The sequence below is a fragment of the Nanorana parkeri genome, unplaced genomic scaffold (genome assembly GCF_000935625.1).
Source record: "Nanorana parkeri isolate BGI_ZX_2015 unplaced genomic scaffold, ASM93562v1 scaffold982, whole genome shotgun sequence".
NCBI lineage: Eukaryota > Metazoa > Chordata > Amphibia > Anura > Dicroglossidae > Nanorana > Nanorana parkeri.
The window spans coordinates 458,626-476,307 of record NW_017307250.1 but is presented as its reverse complement, the minus strand read 5'-3'; the positions used below and the strand labels follow the sequence as shown (position 1 = coordinate 476,307).

Genomic DNA, 17,682 nt, shown 5'->3' with positions numbered 1-17,682 from the left:
CTTATTAATTAAATTTCTATGGGATATTGTAATTATATCCCATAGAAATTGTTGACTTTTCAACATATTTGAATAGGCAAAGATCAAATATGTAAAAAACAAAACACGACAGGGGGCCTGCCCTAGTGTAATATCACTTGAATTTTATAAAAAGGTACAGGTAGTCATTGATTAAACGATGAGTCATAATAAGTGCCAAGTGCGGCTGTGCCGCCATGTACGAGGGATAGATCGTTCCACCGGGACACAATTTATCCCTCGTACATGACACAGCCGCACTTGGCACTTTTTATGACTACAATCAATGACTACATGAATCTTTTAATAAAATTAAAGCGATTTTACACTAGGGTAGGCGCCCTGTCATGTTTTGTTTTTTAGGTTTGCTCCGTTCCCTGACTGTCAACAGGGCCGCCTCCAATAGTGGTGCATATTTAAAGGGCAGCTATTCAAGTCCTGTGTCGCTGATGTGAAATGTGGTTGAATTGCTGCTCGCTAAAAATGAAATATGTATTCAAGCAGTGCCTACATATAAAGTGATACATTGGAATAAAACACAAGCATACATTTGCCATTTTCAATGATTTTGTCAACTCAAATCTCAATAGATGCAAAGGCGTTCTAAGAAAAAAGTAAATACACTCTTGGCCTTATAAGCTGCTATTGCCTCTTTAGCAGAAATGCCTTCTTGTATATTTCTGGTTTAACTTCAACTTTCAGACAGATGGACTTACAATTTATTCACACACACATTGATATGATGCAGAATTTATAGTTGAGTTAGTGACTACTAGCTGCCCAGCAAACACCAACCATAACATTTGATCACCATGCTGTGCGGTCTCTGGAACTTTTTCACCGAATCAAATATTTTTTCTTGAAAAGAAAGACTCTTGCTATTCCAGTGCCCAGTACTATTCAAACACTTAGACAGTCGGTATTAACTACAGTAACCAATTAGATTTTGCCTTTTTGTTTTCAAAGTTAGGTATGGGAGAGTGAAATGAAGAACATGTTAACTTCTACAATGGACAGAAAAAGTTGTGTTGCGTCTTTCCAGAAAGTCATGGAGCACAAGGAAGAAAGGGAATTGTGCGGAGGGACAGCATGACAGGGGGAGAAGGGGAGACAGGGAGATAAGGGGTTAAAATGGAAGTAAAGGAATGAGAAAAACAAGGAAGGAGTGGTCTCTTCCTGATTGGAGACTAGTGGGAGAGGGTGGGATTTCCATGGGTGGGGATCCTGGGGAGGAGACAGGAAGAGGCCAGTTTGAAGAAGGTTTGGGGTCCTTGAAGGTAGCAGGGATACCGCAGTTTTTTATGCAAAAGGTTTTTTGGGGACCCATCACAGGTGTGGGTGTCCGTTTAAGTGGTGCTCAAAGGTCGAGCAAGTACTTTGGGCTGGATGGGTCTACGGTTGGCAGAGAGACGTCCCCGAGGCGGTGGTGTTGCGGCTGGGGACACAGTACTAGGCATCTGAAGCCGTAGACACATTTGGTATGGGGCGGTGTTCCTTTTTTCTTGTTACAATATGTGCCTTCAGGGTCCCGGAAACCTGGGGGGCGTAAAACTGTTGTTTACCTGGTTTTTTACCTGTTTGTGTCTTACGGAGAATATTTTGGTTTTATTTTTGTACTAAAGTTTTATATTTAATTAAAGAACAAGTTGGCTGCTGTGGCCTTTAAAATCCATATAGGTCTGGCGTGTTTTATTTGGGAACAAAGGAGTGCAAGTGTGGTGGGGGAACAGGCCACGGTAAGCAAGGGTGTTGCAGGTAAGAACGGTATCCCTCTAATATACCCTTGTCATGCACATACACAAGATCAGAGTATTTGCTAAATTGATTACTGCTGTACTTGCTGAAGCAGTTGTCAATGGAGCAGTAGACCTGGTTAATGCCAGCAGACAGTTGGACCTGGGTAAAAAGCTACAGGTCTTAACGGACACAGGATATTGAGTGGATTAACGATGCTATGAAAGGTGACCTTCCAAGAACTCCTTTCAGTATACTAAAATGTAATGTCACCGTCCAGACAAATGTGATACTGTAGGACATGGCAGTGAAATATTAAACTCTGTAAATAATATTCATTTTCTGTTTCATCACCTTATGTCTGGGTAGGCATTTAAAAAACTCCTGTGTGTTTAATGAGAAATGGTCGGATATTGCTCTCTGTTTTAGGTTAAGACTTCAGAATGTTTCCTAGAAGAAGTGTTTCATGTTTCAGAAATACTCCCAGGCTACACATATGCATATAGGGGAATGCACCGTGACCCGAGCATCTATTTATTTATCTTTGCAGATGTGATTGGGCTAAATAATAACTAGATTTAGAATGTCTCTTTCTTTTAATGCTTTATTTGTGATGGCACACATTGTACTTGGACAGTAAATAAACAATTCAAACTCGGACAAGTTACAAAATATTACAAAAGGTAAATACATTTAGGCCAGTTAAATTCTTGTGACAATGAAGTGGTGTGCCTTGTTTGGAAGATGCAAAAAAAGTGTGTATCTTGCTGCACTCCTTACCGGATCTCCTGGGAGATGGTATAGATCAATGGGTGCCTGCAGTGACCACAGAGGCACCGTGAAAACAAACGAATTGGTAAAGGATGTCACCAGCACACCAAGCAGATAGATTCAACAAATGTCCTTTTTAATGACAAGTGTCATTCAATAGCAAGTACTTTCTGGGCCTCGCAGGGTCCCCGTCATCAGGCTCAGAATAACACACTGTGCAACCCAAACCCACATATATAGACAAGTGACCGGTGGAATGCAAATCAGATCCACCCCTGTATGGGCTGGGTATATCGGTCTTGATTGGTAGAGTCTGTATGAACAGTACAGCGTCGGATAGCCATAGCAACCAAGTGCGAAGAAGACGGCCGTGACAGCGGAGCAGAACACGCCGGTCTTCCACATGTTGCCGTTATGTAAGCTGGTCAGTTTCCAAACCCCATATGGCGGGAAACCTGTGCTGTTCATACAATAGGGGTGGGATCTGATTTGTACTGACGTGGTCCCCTGCTCTGCACCGCATCTCCAGCAGCTCAGGGGCACTTGCGCGTTCATTTTATGAAGAATGTAAGGGGCTTTGGACCACCTAGACATCATTTTGAAACCCTGCTCCTAGAGCTTATTTGCTATGGATGCTTTCTGGGCAAAGTAGATGATCTATACCGTTGGATCTGCAGTGAAAGCATGTCTGTTTTTTTCAGTTCTGTTTTGCAGAATTAATTTTTTGAAGAATATTTTTTCCATAAGAAATCCTACACCTGCTGTAATGGCAATGTGCACTTCTTTCTAGAATTAAAGAGAAGATATGTACTGATTGCTTTGAGGCTAAGCTACTGCAATATAATGCTTTGCAAATGTCCTATAAAAATAATATTTTGGTTGTTGAAAATTATTCTAAAATATCCTCTCATCTGAATAATTCTACATGCTACTTCTGCAATAGTCCCTCAAGGAAAAGCATTATTAAATGTATGAAAACCCTAACAATTATTTGCTCCCTTCTTATCCGTTAAAGCCCAAATCCAGGCAAAAATCAAAATTGATCTTTGCATTGTTAAAGTAACATTAAACCCTCAGATTTTTTAACATAAAACAATAGTGTAATGTGTTCCTTCCTGTAGTCCATGGTTGGTTCCCTTCTCTTTGCTGCTCTTCCTTTTAAATCCGTATCTCTTCTCATGCTCTGCAGAACTTCTGTTTTGCAGCAGACTGCCTTGTCTCTGAAATGGATACATGGTGTCTGTGTGCAGGTTCACAACCTGAGCCAGCACTACAGGAAGAGGCACTCAGCTGCAAAGGGAAGTTCTCCCCAAGCATGAGAAGATATGAGGATTTAAAAGGAAGAGCAGCAAAGAGAAGGGAAACTACCATGGATTACACTAAGGCACACATTACAGTATTGGTTTATGTTAAAAAATCTGAGGGTTTAATGTCACTTTAATGAAGTATGTTTCTCATCTGGGCTTTCTGCAAACTCATCGCCCTGACACAGCGATATATTCTCTAAAACCCAGTTTACCTTCACTGTCCTTTCCTTTTTTCTTGCCCCAGGGACTGGCCAGGTTTGGCTGCTTGTTATCTTCAGGGGGACTGGTTCCTTCACTGCCCAGCACTCTGAAGCTGACGTAAACATGCCAGTGTGAAGAGAGTGTGAGCGGTATTGTTCTAATGCCGCTATCTTAAGCCCACCTGTCCTGTTCATGAACAGGCAGAGTAGTTTGGAAAAAGACAGCATGTAGTCAGCCCACAACAAGGACTACAGTTCATTTCTGGTGGATCAGTAGGTGTTTTTCTGTACTTGATGTATTTCATAAAAAAAGATTTCAAGGGCACTCCCAGCATACAATTCTCTTTATTGAAGCAAAGTAACAAAAGCACTTAAACTTTATCTGGCTGACTAAACTTTCTCAAGGCGTACAGAAGACTCCTTTCTAGGGGACAGCCTATTTAGCCAATACTGAGTAAATTCTAGACCATTGGTTCTTAAATGGTGGGTCATGACCCCATGTTCAGTGGGTCGCCGCATGCCTTCCACTTTTCTAGGCAGAGGTTCCTCAGCCTCCCCCTAGTGCAGCTGTCTGGCGCCAAGTGTCAGCTTGAGGTGGGGTGGGCTGGGAGTATGGCCGTGAGGGAGCTCCATCCATACATACATTGCTTACACTTTCCTCACCTGTCCTGTAGTTCACGTAATGCACATATGGATGGAGCTCCATCACAGCGCAGAAGCCCACACTGGACCCCTGGCTAAGGATCCACTCCAGTTCTCGTAAGGTAGGGAGACTGGGTGGATCTTAAAAAAAGAGAAAAAAATGTTTTTGGAATGTGGGGACCTCAGGCAGCTTGCTGTGGACCTGGTAGTAGCTGTCTTTGACAGTGCTTGCCCGGTCCCAGATCTCCTCCTTCCTTGCGCCAGCAGAGCTCAGGACAGCCCCACACTGCACATACAGCCTCAGAGCCGACACAAGACCGGCACCGCCAATTCAGCTCACCACCTGCCCTTTCAGGCTCGTTCAGCCCAGCACCTGCCCACAGAGCCCTGGAGAGACCCACATGCAGCCGTGGTGACATCTGTACTCAGCCCTGGCGACACCTGTAACGTCTCTCCTAATTTCCTAGATAAGAAACCTCCTTCTACACCTATTCCAATTAAAGAAGGCAGAGTGTTTTGATATGCCACGGTAAGGTCAGGGTACGATGATCCATAACAGATGTCATTTAGTTGTCTCAGATTTTTCTGTACATACAGGGTCTATAAAGGGATGAAACACAGTAAATGTACATGTATTGCAGAGATTTTTGCCTTGATGTATGCTTTAAGTACAGTTACTAGGAAAACAGTGACGCTAAGTGGTCATTGTGTGGATTACACCAATTCAACAGATCAACTGACAGTCATTCAAAAGGGCAATAATCTAATTTCTACGGTAGTAAGCAGTTGGGTGACAGCTATTGAGCTGAACCTTGTTTGCAAAGTTTAGGTTAGAAGCCCTTAATGAAACACAAAAGAACAAAACACATTTACTTGCCAATCGTTCTGTGCTCCTCCATTCTACATCTCTCAGCACTTAATGCAGACCGTGATATGTGTATTTGTGGTGAAGGGGCATAAATAGTCCATTTAATAAATTAAACTAAACATTGAAATTAAGAAAACAAATGGCAGATCATACAACTGATCTTCCGATAAGCAAATCATTTTTTTTCTTTTACAGTGGTCTGTTCTCTTTATTTCTCTACTAGATATGGGTGACATACTGATCTGCCACCCACAGCCTTCTCAGATATCTATGCCTCACATACTAGGAGGTGGTAGTTCACTGTGAACTAAAATATTGCATGATTTCAAGTCTGCATAGTAAAAAAAAAAAGAAAAGAAGTGTGCCGCTAAATCTCTATATGTGTAAGCCTGAGATTTAGCAGATCCTTATCAGGGGGCTGGCTATAAAAACCAGGAGGAGACAGTCGGCTGGGAATTACTGCAGGTCCAAGATGGCGGCGTAGAAGAGCAGCACAAAGAGAACTTTAGATAGGAAGAAAACGGTGCATGACTCCCTGTTCTAGTAAGCATGTGCTTCACACAAGGACAGCACTTGAAGTGCCGGATTGTGGTTTTGGAAATGCAGGTGGAAGGTCTACTGTATGTTTATGAAGAATGTGTCAACAGATTTTTAAGTATAAAACGGCATTTATTATGTATAACGTGTAAATATAAACAGTCAAACTAGGATGATCCTGGATTTCAAGTATTCTGAGAAGAATTTAGTGGATTATGTGGCTGCCTAAAATAGAGATAGATAAAGGAAAATGTTATACATCTGCCAAAATAAAAAGATGTGAGCAAACAAATTATATGTAAATCCTAACAATGAACATCTTTTATCTGCTCCCTTTTGGTCTGTTAAATATACCATTGAAAGTGTTTTGTTATATCTGTTCAATAAGTGCAAAAATACTTGTCGATCATGTTAAAATGCCAGAGCTGTCCTTTGTTCACTGCCTTTATCATCTCAAAGAGTCCAATGAGCCCTCCCAGTTCTTACATTGGACTGCAGAATAATAAGTCCTTATGCTGGAAAGATGAGGACAGGGGGAGGGATTTTGTAGTTTAGCAAAGGGTTGCCCTATTTAAGCCACAAAAACGCTGTGTGTTGTCAACCCACAATAGGAAATTAGGGGCCGAGTGCATTTTTGGCAGACGAACAGGAACTTTGCTGTACTTGCAGGGTCTTTAAGGGGATAAAACATGGGGAACGTGTATGTATTGCAGAGATACTGTATATTGCATCGATATTTTATTTTGCTTTGACAAACACTTTAAGGTACATATACATAAATACATGAAAGTGTATGTAAATCCAAACTCTAATTTGTAGTACTTTAAGCATGATGCCTTACTGTAAAGCATTTTCTTAAATAGACTTGCAAGAAGCATACGTTGACCTGATAGGTAGCCCAAGTGAAGGAGCTTTCATGGCAGGGTGGCAACCCTGCTCCTAATTGCAGGCCAGTGGCTTAGAGTTCTCAACCTGCAACTGAAGTGTTATTACTGGCAGGATGACTAGCAAGAAACTTTGCAACAGGTTCACAAAAATGATTTCCTGAAGAAAAGTATACATACACCTCAATTTTGAAGCTTAAAGCAGAACTCTAGGAATTAAAACAAATTAACCCTTGCAGTGGGGCTACCCCTGCACTGAAAAGGTTAACTGCTTGTTGTAGTCTAGGGCCTCAAATAACAAAAATATACTTGCCTGATAATTGATCCCGCCTGGCTGCTAGACTTTTTTTTTTACAGATATACATTTTAAAAGAGAATTAAGGGGTAAGTGTTTTTCCCCACAGTTCTCTTAAGGGCTGCAGGAGGACATATACTAGCGTCCTCCTGTGACCCAAAGCTCAGTATATCCCAATACTAGGAACCCCGCAGTCGGGACAGTTCACGACAATGCTGCAGAGATTCACCCAGCTGCATGAATCAGCCCGCCCCTCCCCCGTCTGTTCCTCTACTCAGCGCTGGAAGATCGGAGCGGGGAGGGGGGAATCCCTGCGGGGAGCCGTGACTGACAGTCACCACTCTCTGCAGGGAGATAATCGAGAAGTGAATGAGCGACGGTATGCGTTCGCTCACTTCCTGATCTATTGAGCCGACGTTTGACAGTTTCATTGTCACACGTCGGCTCGGACTATGAGGATGAGTGATTTCCACTCACCTCATAGTTCTCCTTTAAGTGTTCCCATTCTTACAGTTAACAATAGCAATACACATCAGTCTAGGTAAACAATGGCTGTTTAATTCAACTTCCTGTTGCAGTTTTAAGGGTCACAGCCTCATTAAAATGAAGATTCTAAGGCAAGTATGAAATGTTAGATCTAAATGTTACATTTATTGTATGGTGCCAGATTCTTTTGCTAGTCATTATGTCAGCCACTGTCTTCAATAAATGCATTGACAACAGAATTCCATATCATTAAATGCATGTTAGGCTCTGATTTCTGTTGAATGTATATTTTCAGCCTCTGGGGACACCTCCATACAATGTCCTCTTATAAAAAAGGTCCAAAGGCTTCTCATTTAGAACATATATGGTACATACTTTTAGGATGCACTTCTCTAAATTACAGTATGTCAGTGGAACCAAAGCTGTGAACAATTCCAACTGCACTTCTGAATCAGCAACCAAAAAAAGATCATGAATGCAAATATTTAAAAAAAAAGTATTTAAAAAAATCATGGATTACAATTGCAACATCTTTATTATCAGACAGCAATCATCGCAAAAGTAAGTCAGTCAAGATATCTCTTTGCCCCATTCATGGACTATGGCTTTTCCTGGGGGAATTTTGTCATTTTCTTGAATTGTCTTAGATCTTCCACCCCTACTCAAGTGGATGTGCCTGGAAGAATTCCATGGAGGTGACCATATAATGTACTAAAATCCCCTAAACAGCCACCTTTCAATTGAAAAGAGCAGCAGCTCTACAAGCCACTCTTGGACACCAAACACTTCACTCTATCACCAATATAATATCCAGATCCCAATCTGTGCATGGGTTTAACCACTTTTATATGAAATCAATAGCTTTGTATCTTACATGGCCTTTGGTTGGCCACCCCGTGCTAAGGTATACTTGTAAATTCTGGTTTCTTGCATGGTGAACTTTTCTGTGCATTGGTCTTTGTCTGCCTTCCCTTTTCTCAAGACCCGATTCTTAAAGGAGGCCCCATCAGAGGCTCAAGGAAATTTACAGTCACGTAAGCCCCTCCATTGCACCAATTATCCTAAAAGAAACGTGTGCCACAGTTTTCACAATTATATGGAAAGACTACAAGTAGGTTATTTGGGCACACAAAAAAAATCTATCTGAAATGTATATATACATTACACACGTCCAGGGCAATGCCACTCACTTTAGAGAATTTATGCCTTGGGAGTATTATTCTGGATGAAATAATCTGACATTTCCTTTAGTGCTCTATACCGATGAGAAATGCTGTTCTTCACTTCCTTTGGAAGTTCTGCATACCTGCATGTTAAGATAAACAGTAAAAACAAACAAAACAAAAAACACAATTATATTATACATATGAAGCACAGTTCACATTTGATGGTACATAGACCGTAGTGAATGCTTAAGAAGATTAATTTGAATGTTCTGCATCTTGTATGATTAGAATCAACTTTGCTTGCTAATTATCATATTTAATACAAATATTAAATATTTACAATGTATCATTGTAAATCCTAATGCAAAATAAACAGAATATCCTTCAGATATCAAACTATAGATGACACGTATTATAATCAAAGAGAAACAAAACCCTGCTCGTATTCTCAGAATGGCTCCCTCCCTCGACTGTGTCTCAGGTGCACACAATGAGCATGCCTCTACTCTAAAATACAGGGTTCCAAGCTAACACCGCACTCCACAGGTTCTTCGTATCTCTTCATATATCTCTCTATATAGATCTCTACATGAGTAAGCCCGATGGTGAAACACATTGGAGGATTCATGTGAGAGGAGAATGGCCGGTGTGTCTTCTGTTGTTTTTTTGACTAAAAGATTTAATCTCTGGTGAAGATCCTGTGGCCTGCAGTGTTTGCTTGGAACCCTATAAATTACACACAATTTATAAGATTCAGAGTTCGCCAATACCCATCTTCAGTTTTAGTGTGACAATCTAGCATATTTATTTAGCACTGTGGCCCAGTGGTTAGCATTCCTGCCTTGCAGCACTCCGGTCTCGTGTTCCAATCTCAATCAGGACACTAACTGCATGGAATGTGCATGTTCTCCTTGTGTGGGATGGCTCTGGGAACTTTGGTTTCCTCAAAAACACTGCACTGAGGCAGTGCATCACACTGCCCACCTACCAGACCTGTCACACCACACAAGCCCGGACTTCCAAGCCCCACAGTATAGTATGCTCATAATGCTTGCAAATGCCAAGCGCTCATTGGTCAGCACAGTCAAATGACCACGCTAACCAATGAGAAGCGCTTCTAACTTCTGGGACCCGGGCCCAAGGTCAGCGCTTTTCATTGATCAATTCTTAGAACTTAGAAAGCACTTTCTAATGTAAAAAATGGATTGAATGCAGCAGATGCAGTTGTCCATGGAGTAGTAGACCTAGTTAATGCCAGCAGGCAGCTGGACCTGGGTGAAAAACTACAGACACAGGACACAAGATATGTAGTGGATTAAGAAAGCTGTGAAAGGTGACCTTCCAAGAACTAATTTTCAGTGTACTTAAAATGTAATGTCACCGTCCAGACAAATGTGACACTGTAAGACCTGGCAGTGAAATATTAAACTCTGTAAATAATATTAATTTCCTGTTTTGTCATCTTATATCTGGGTGCACTTTTGAAAGCTCCTTAGTTATTTTATAATTAAACACAATTTAAATTCCTCTATTTTTTTTGCTTTGTTTTTCAGAATATTCTGAATGATAACATTAACATAAAAATCCATACCTGCAGAAATGGCAATATACTCTTTTCACTATCTTTTATGCAAAAAGATGATCTACTAACTTCTTTAAAGATAAGATATCGCAATTAAATCATTAAAAAATCATCAAAAAATGTGGTATGAAAATCTATTTTTGGCTGTTGAAAATTATATTAAAATATTCTCTCATCCGAAAAACTCTATATGCTACAGCTATGATAGATCCTCAAGGAAAAGCCATATTAAGTAGTTACTAGGAAAACAGAGACACAATGTGGCCATAGTGTAGATTCCACTTCTTGAACAGTCCAGATGACTGTCATACAGGTATGGCAATACTTTAATTTCTATGGTAGAAAGCAGACAGAGCTACAGCAATTAAACGGAATATGAATTGGGAAATTTAGAAAGCACTGAAGAAGCCTGATCAGGTGAAATGTGTAGCACAAATTTCTATAGCTGCGAGTGTGATGTCACTTAAGATGTTTTTTTATGTTGTATTCACATTACATGCAATTTCTGGGTTTCACTGGACACAGTTGTGGTCATTTAGATCAGTGAATTTTGTTGAATGCTCGTTAGTGTGTCTTGTTATAGTTGTAGAGTGAGTGGCAGAGTACAAAGTGTGGAAGTCATTAGTTCTTTCTCTGCTCTAATACACATGGGATTTACTTTCTCACATATCAACTTGTGGATTGTTGGGCCTCAAAATTTGAGATATTCGGCGAGTGGACATCTTTTATGAGAGTGGAACATGGAGTTGCTGGAAATGTTCCTCAAGAGTGCCGCAGAATGCAGCTAAATGGAAAACCTGTTCTAACCTCCATTCTGCTCCTTGTCATGAGCACCACCACAAGCACCTGTCTGCCCCCCTCTGTTCATTGACAAAAATCCTACGTTAGTAGAGCCAACCTTATAAGTTTATAAAACACTCTGTAGCCCAGAGTAGATATACTGCCTGGAGGGCATTTTGATCATACTTGCACCTCTAAGCAACCTCTAATAACTATGGACAGACTTTGACTTCACCTCATGCCAACAGACTACTTACGTCTGCTCATAACCATCTGGCTGAAAACATGGGTCCCATCCAAAGTCCCGTGGCCCTCGTGGAGATACTATTTGCCCCTAAAAGTGAAAAAGATATTCTGTTATGTCCTTAAAGAAACATGGAATAAAAAGCACTTACACCTTACATTCTAAAGGTTTCCTCTTTATATAAAGTATATTTTGCTAATATACTTGACTGGAAGCCAGCAGATCAATGCAACAAATTGTCCTGTTGTGCAGATGAAATTTTTTTACAATAGTGAGATTACCATTCCAGACAAAGAGAGATGTGCAACAACGTGCATTATAAATGATCATTAAAACACACTAGGTTCTCAATTTATTCAAGTTCAGGTTAATGTCCATGTAGGGTTGGCTTGAAATTGATGACACAAATAGGTGCACTGGGGATGTTGTGGTGCGGGAAGATATGCGAGGCATCAAGATGGCTCCTATCCACATAGAGACTCATTGACATATGATACTCTACAACAGGAGTAGGCAACCTTGGCACTCCAGCTCTGGTGCAACTACAAATTCTATGTAGGCATTGCAAGACTCTGACAGGCACGACTCCCAGAAGCAGATGCATTGTGGGATTACTAGTTTCACCACAGCTGGTGGGCACGAGTACAGGGATTACAGAAATCTGTTCTGGTGGGCGGATTACAGGGGCTCTCTCTGCAGTTTATTCTGAGATCTGACCACTGCTGTTAGATGTTACCATTTACATTTGTTGGGTGTGAAACTATAATCTTAGCTTTTTTTTTTTTTTATTTTTAATATGAAAAATTGCTTACATTTGAAATACACATGCATTTCTAAAATACAATTCTGGCATAAATGAAAAAGACCCTGTTGTCCTGCGAGTGTCCATCAGTTAATGACACTCATGAGCCTCCAGGGTGTCTGAGGCAATGAACTAGCAAAGCTCAGAAAAAGATGTAAACAATGTCTTGTGTTTGGGCAGATCACAGCAGTCAGCTAATGCATTTGAGCTCTGTAGGATGGAGTATATTTATAATGAAGATGGTGTATGGATAGGCTACAGTAGGTTTAGTGAACATACATTTATTAAAGCGTATCTAAACTCAAAATTTGAAGCTTGCTAGTCCTTAGATGTGGTTGCTGTATTCATTTTGCTTTTGCAAACTTTTTGCTTCCTACAGGATTAGCTGCTCCTCTGAGCACTGGCTCGGATATCCTGATTTAGGGTGGATCCTTTCCCTTACATGGTCTTATGGAGCAACCCTTGTGTGTGCTATGTCTCCACAAACACACAGGTAACGCAGAGCAAGTCACTCCCCTGTTCCCTGTTTCCAACGCCCCACTTCTTCAAGCTAGTAGATGGACAGCTGCTTGAGACTGTGCTCTCCCTTGTGATCTTGTACTGGACAAGAAGAGTCAGGAAAGCCGAGCTTTGAGAATTGGAGCAATCTGTTCGGAAACATGATGACTAAGTTCTTGGACAGAAATGTAAAGAAATACTTTGACTGACTCTCTAGAAGCTTAAAAGGTGAACTATGAGGCGAGTGAAAATCAATCAGCCTCATAGTTCTAGCCGAACTGTGACAATGCAACTGTCACAGGTCGGCTCTATAGATCGGGAAGTGAGCGAACACATAGCGTCGCTCGCTCACTTCTCGATCTATCCCTGCAGGGATTCCCCCGCTCCCCTGTCCGATCCTCCAGCGCTGACTGGCGGAACGGATGGGGGAGGGGGCGGGTAAAACTGGCTCTGCTCTCTAGATAGGCAGAGCCAGCTATTACTCACGCAGCTGGGTGGATCTCGACAGTAATGTCAGGATCCGTCCCGGCTGCTTCGGTCTCAGTATACTGCGAGCTGTAGCCTGCGGTATACTGAGCTTTGGGTGACGGGAGGACGCTAGTTTGTGTCCTCCCGTTACCCTTAGGAGAACTATGGGGAAAAGCCCTGACCCCATAGTTCTCCTTTAAGTATGTTAGGAAAGTAATGTTAGCCCTAGAGTATAAAAGACAGATTTCTACATTTCTGTACAAAGGGCAATACTGTGAAACTCATGCAGTGCATGTGTAGCCACGGATTATGTCCTTGTACAGTCTAGGCCTAGGATCCAAAGTACACAGGAATTAGTTTGAAGACTAACACAGGCACTTGCAGGCACCAAAATACTTTAGCACTGTTGTTATGTTTTAGGCCAGGTCAGGCTCACTCTAACTGTGCTAAACTGCTTGACAACATAGGCAGTGTGAGTCAGGGCATTTTGCACAGTTTAAGACAATTTTAGGATCCCAAAAGAGTGTTTCACATGAATATTAACATTTTAAAACATTTAGGGAGAACCTCCATTCATAAACACAGTTTCTGTGCTAAACATTTTTTAAAAAGCAGATAATGAACACACCAGGGTTTTGCCTCTGAAGAGAAGTACAGGGTCATCTGGGTTTCCAGTGCTGTAAGCAAATGTGCAGAGGGCATAGGCTGACTTGTCATCAAATCCTGCCAACATCCGATGTAAACCTGTGAATGCAATCAACTAAAAAGTATGAGGATTAGAATGTGCACATTTTAATGATTCTAATAAAGTAAATCTACAATTCTACAGTACAGTGCCCCCCTCTCTGTATACACAAGGTACATGTAGAGTCTCAAAACTATTGTTGGAACTTTTACATTAACAGAAGTAGGGCTGCAGCAAACAATTCTTTTCATGAGCTTAGGGTGACGGGAGGACGCTAGTTTGTGTCCTCCTGTTACCCTAAGGAGAACTATGGGGAAAAGCCCTAACCCCATAGCTCTCCTTTAAGAACAGGCATTTGCTTTGTGTTAAAAAAAGCTTTTTATATGCTTTACAAAGCAAAAGGTACTGTTCTTGACATGAAGACCAAATGCTCTAATAAACACAGCGTGTCTGCCTCGCTTTGCATTCATTTTGATCTTGCCTGCAACTTTCGGCAGACATTACAACTTGCAAAATGGCTGCATTTAAGTCAATGGAAGCACACAGCAAACATGGACTAATGTGCCTAAGGCGTCTGTCACACATTTGGAGCGCTACAGCAAGGCTTGTTTCATGTCATTTCTTACACCCCTCCAAACTCAACCCCCCCCCACAGCTTCAGAAAACTATAGCACCTCCTAAACACATCTAAAACGTGAACTAGTGCTATAGGCATCTTAGAAGTATTTCAATTTTAACGTCCATGTGAACTTAACCCAAAGGGAACTGATACCATTAAGTGAACTCAAAGATTGGCAGGAGAGAAGAAGTGAAAGCAGACGTGTGCACCTATACCACATCTGCATGTCAAAAAGCCATCCTCTCTTTGCTTTATTTCCTCTTTTCTTTCAAACCCGCATTGCTTTTCTCTCTCACTGAGTCCATGGATTAGTTACAGGTTAATCCATACAATCCATGTTAAGTAACTTCTAGTTCTGTTATTAAATAAGCCAGTTACATATTTCACTAAACTGATGTTTGGGTACGTGGTCCTTGCTTTGCAATGTCACTGAAAACCTGCTTACAGTCATGAAATTCTGTTAAAGCCTAATGCTTCTTGTACTATATGATTGTAGTATCTAGAAGTCTTATTGTTCACCCTGATTACCTTGATTTCTTCTTGTATAAACTAATAAATACTAGATTCTGAGGAAAAAAAGACATTCTCCCACCACCCAAGTAAACTAACGCGAAATATTAATTAACAGCATTGACAGTACAAAACAAAATATTTGGTAAAGTAAAGCTGTAAATAAAATGGGCGCCTACCTTCAGGTTTTAGCTTCTCAAGAAACCATTTTCTAAAAAAAAGAACAAATGCTTAAAATGTTAATCCTTTCAAATAAAGTGGCCCCACAGCCAAAAAAGCAAGACCCTTAAAGGACAAGTTGACATTTAAGTAAACCCCCCAACTCCTGAAATTCAGCCCATCTGCTAAAATACTTACCTTCCTCCTGGCTATATTTGCTGTTCTGTCCTGTCTGATGCCGTGCAGCCTTTGTCCAATTTAGTCTTCTGGATAACCCATCATTTTCTGAATGGCTGGTTATGCCACAATGAGTACATCTCATCTATGGGAATGAATGGTGCATGCTGTATGTGCATAGTAAGACGAGGACTCGGCCGGGCCATTTTCCTTGACGAGGTTGAGCAGTCATAATTTGTATATCATTTTTGGGACATTTCACCTTTACTATGAAATCTGTATGTAGCCTAAAAGAACAGCAGAATGTGTGACCTCTATATACAAACAGTATGATTTGAACAAGGCCGATGTTTAATCCATGTATATTTTGCCCACCCTGGCTCCTCCTTTGGCCGCTCATCAACATACTAATGACATTTTGTAATAAAACCTTTCCATTTTCATTACATACCTTATTTTAGACCCATTGATATCATCATTAGGTCTCTATGCTTTTCTGTGCAGTGCAGGAAGATCATTACTAGTGGGAGAGGCTGGCAGGGTGCTGTACATAGCTTCCTAAAACATCACAACACGCTGCCTTAGTACTCCTCTCAAGAGCCCTCAGCAATGATGAAAGCAGTGGGCTTGCTCTTGGGAGGAGTTATGTAAATGCCTTGATGGGTGAGTGTTAGTCTGTAGGAGTGGGTGTTCGTTGGCAGGATGCATTCGTATGCAGGCCACCCTAGGTAACACCCACATGTACTGCTGAACCTCCATAATTGAAAAAACTCAAATCCAAAGAATGAAGGGGGCGGGGCCAGGACAGTCAGGCTAGGGAGGATAGAGTTAGGTGATGCTGGACACCCTCTAGCCAAGAAATATCTCGGGCTCTATATGACGTGCTGTGGCTTCCAATGTACACTTTGATATCCAGTCACCAGAACAAAAACTGAGAGGGGATCCATAATGTTACAGTTATCACTACAACAGAAGATAAAGGGAATCTCTCTACGTGACAACTGTTTTGGTGTCAACGGAGAAACTTCGCCTTACTTTGCAAAGTTCCCACTTCCTGTAGTATCTCTGGGACAGGAAGTGAGGATAAATTATCTCGAAAGGGAACAGAGAAAGCCACAAAACCTGACAAAGCTAACCCTTTCTCATTCAATGCAAACATTAAAAAATATTTCAGCTGAAGTTCCACTTATCTTAATGTTCTGCCTGAATGGAAACCTAATCTGAAACAATATGGAGGCTCTCACTGGCAATCTCTCCTTTTGAAAATGCTAGTTGTCTGGCTGCATTGCTAATCCAAGGGCTGTAAAACTTTCCAAAGCACAGAGCAGGAAAAAGAATGCAGATCAACAGTACTGACTTCACTCTTGCTTTATCTGAATGTTTGTTGCAGATCCATGACACAAAGTACTGAAGCCAGAGACGTAACTAGGATTTTCAGGAGGTCAGCAATGGCAACCTTTGTATCTTTCTGAATCCAGGGTTCCACTAAAATGTTTAAATAATATTATGTGTTGATGTGAGATAAATATCTATACGCTTGAAGCAAAAATGTTTGTCTAGGCTACTTACATATATGGGCCAGGAAGGCCTCCGAGAGCATTAAAACACAAACACGTGTCTTCAACTATGACTGGGCCCTGGATCTGAAATCATGAATAAAGAAAGGTGTTTGTTTATTATAATTTAAAGAATTATATGTGTGGAGCACATTAGTCTAATAGTCATTAATTACTGACACCAATACCTGGGGGGGAGGGGACCTTACTTACTGACCACCAGTGAAGAGCCATCTTTTTACTCCTGCTGACCACATTTCAGATCGGTTTAAAAGGGAGTGAACTGTCCAAGGGGCATTTTTTACTTTTACTGACCACACTGGGGAATTTTTGCTCCCCCTGACCACTAACACATGGGTATTTTTTTATTCCCAGTAACTGCCTGGGGGGTGAGGGAGAGAATTTGGTGTTGCAGGCAATATTTGCTCCCACTAACCACCAGCACAGGGGTGCTGACCACAGTCTGGCTCCCAAACAGCGGTGGGAGAGGGGGTTGAGCTTGCCACAGGGGCATTTTTTACTTTTACTGACACTAGGGCATTTTTACACCCACTGACCACTGGCGTAGGGTAATTTTTTTTTCACTCCCACTGACCACAGGCTGGAGGGGAAATTGGGTATTTTGTACTCCCACTAACCACCATGACAGAGGCATTTTTTTAAAACTCTTACTGACTACAATGTGCCTCTCTTT

General features: G+C 41.3%; 1 protein-coding gene across 2 annotated transcripts in view; it reads right to left on the bottom strand.

Annotated features, from left to right (window-relative positions):
• Window positions 1-8,937: 8,937 nt before the first annotated feature.
• The window catches only part of ITPA (inosine triphosphatase), a 12,016-nt gene continuing 3,271 nt past the window's right edge, over window positions 8,938-17,682 (bottom strand). For both annotated transcript variants that reach the window (XM_018566836.1, XM_018566837.1), the window contains 5 exons: window positions 17,002-17,075; window positions 15,276-15,307; window positions 13,911-14,026; window positions 11,528-11,604; window positions 8,938-9,048 (listed from right to left, as the gene is read on the bottom strand). In XM_018566836.1, coding sequence (XP_018422338.1) covers window positions 8,943-9,048; window positions 11,528-11,604; window positions 13,911-14,026; window positions 15,276-15,307; window positions 17,002-17,075 — 405 coding nt within the window. In that variant the 3' untranslated portion in view covers window positions 8,938-8,942. The remainder of the gene's footprint in view (window positions 9,049-11,527; window positions 11,605-13,910; window positions 14,027-15,275; window positions 15,308-17,001; window positions 17,076-17,682) is intronic.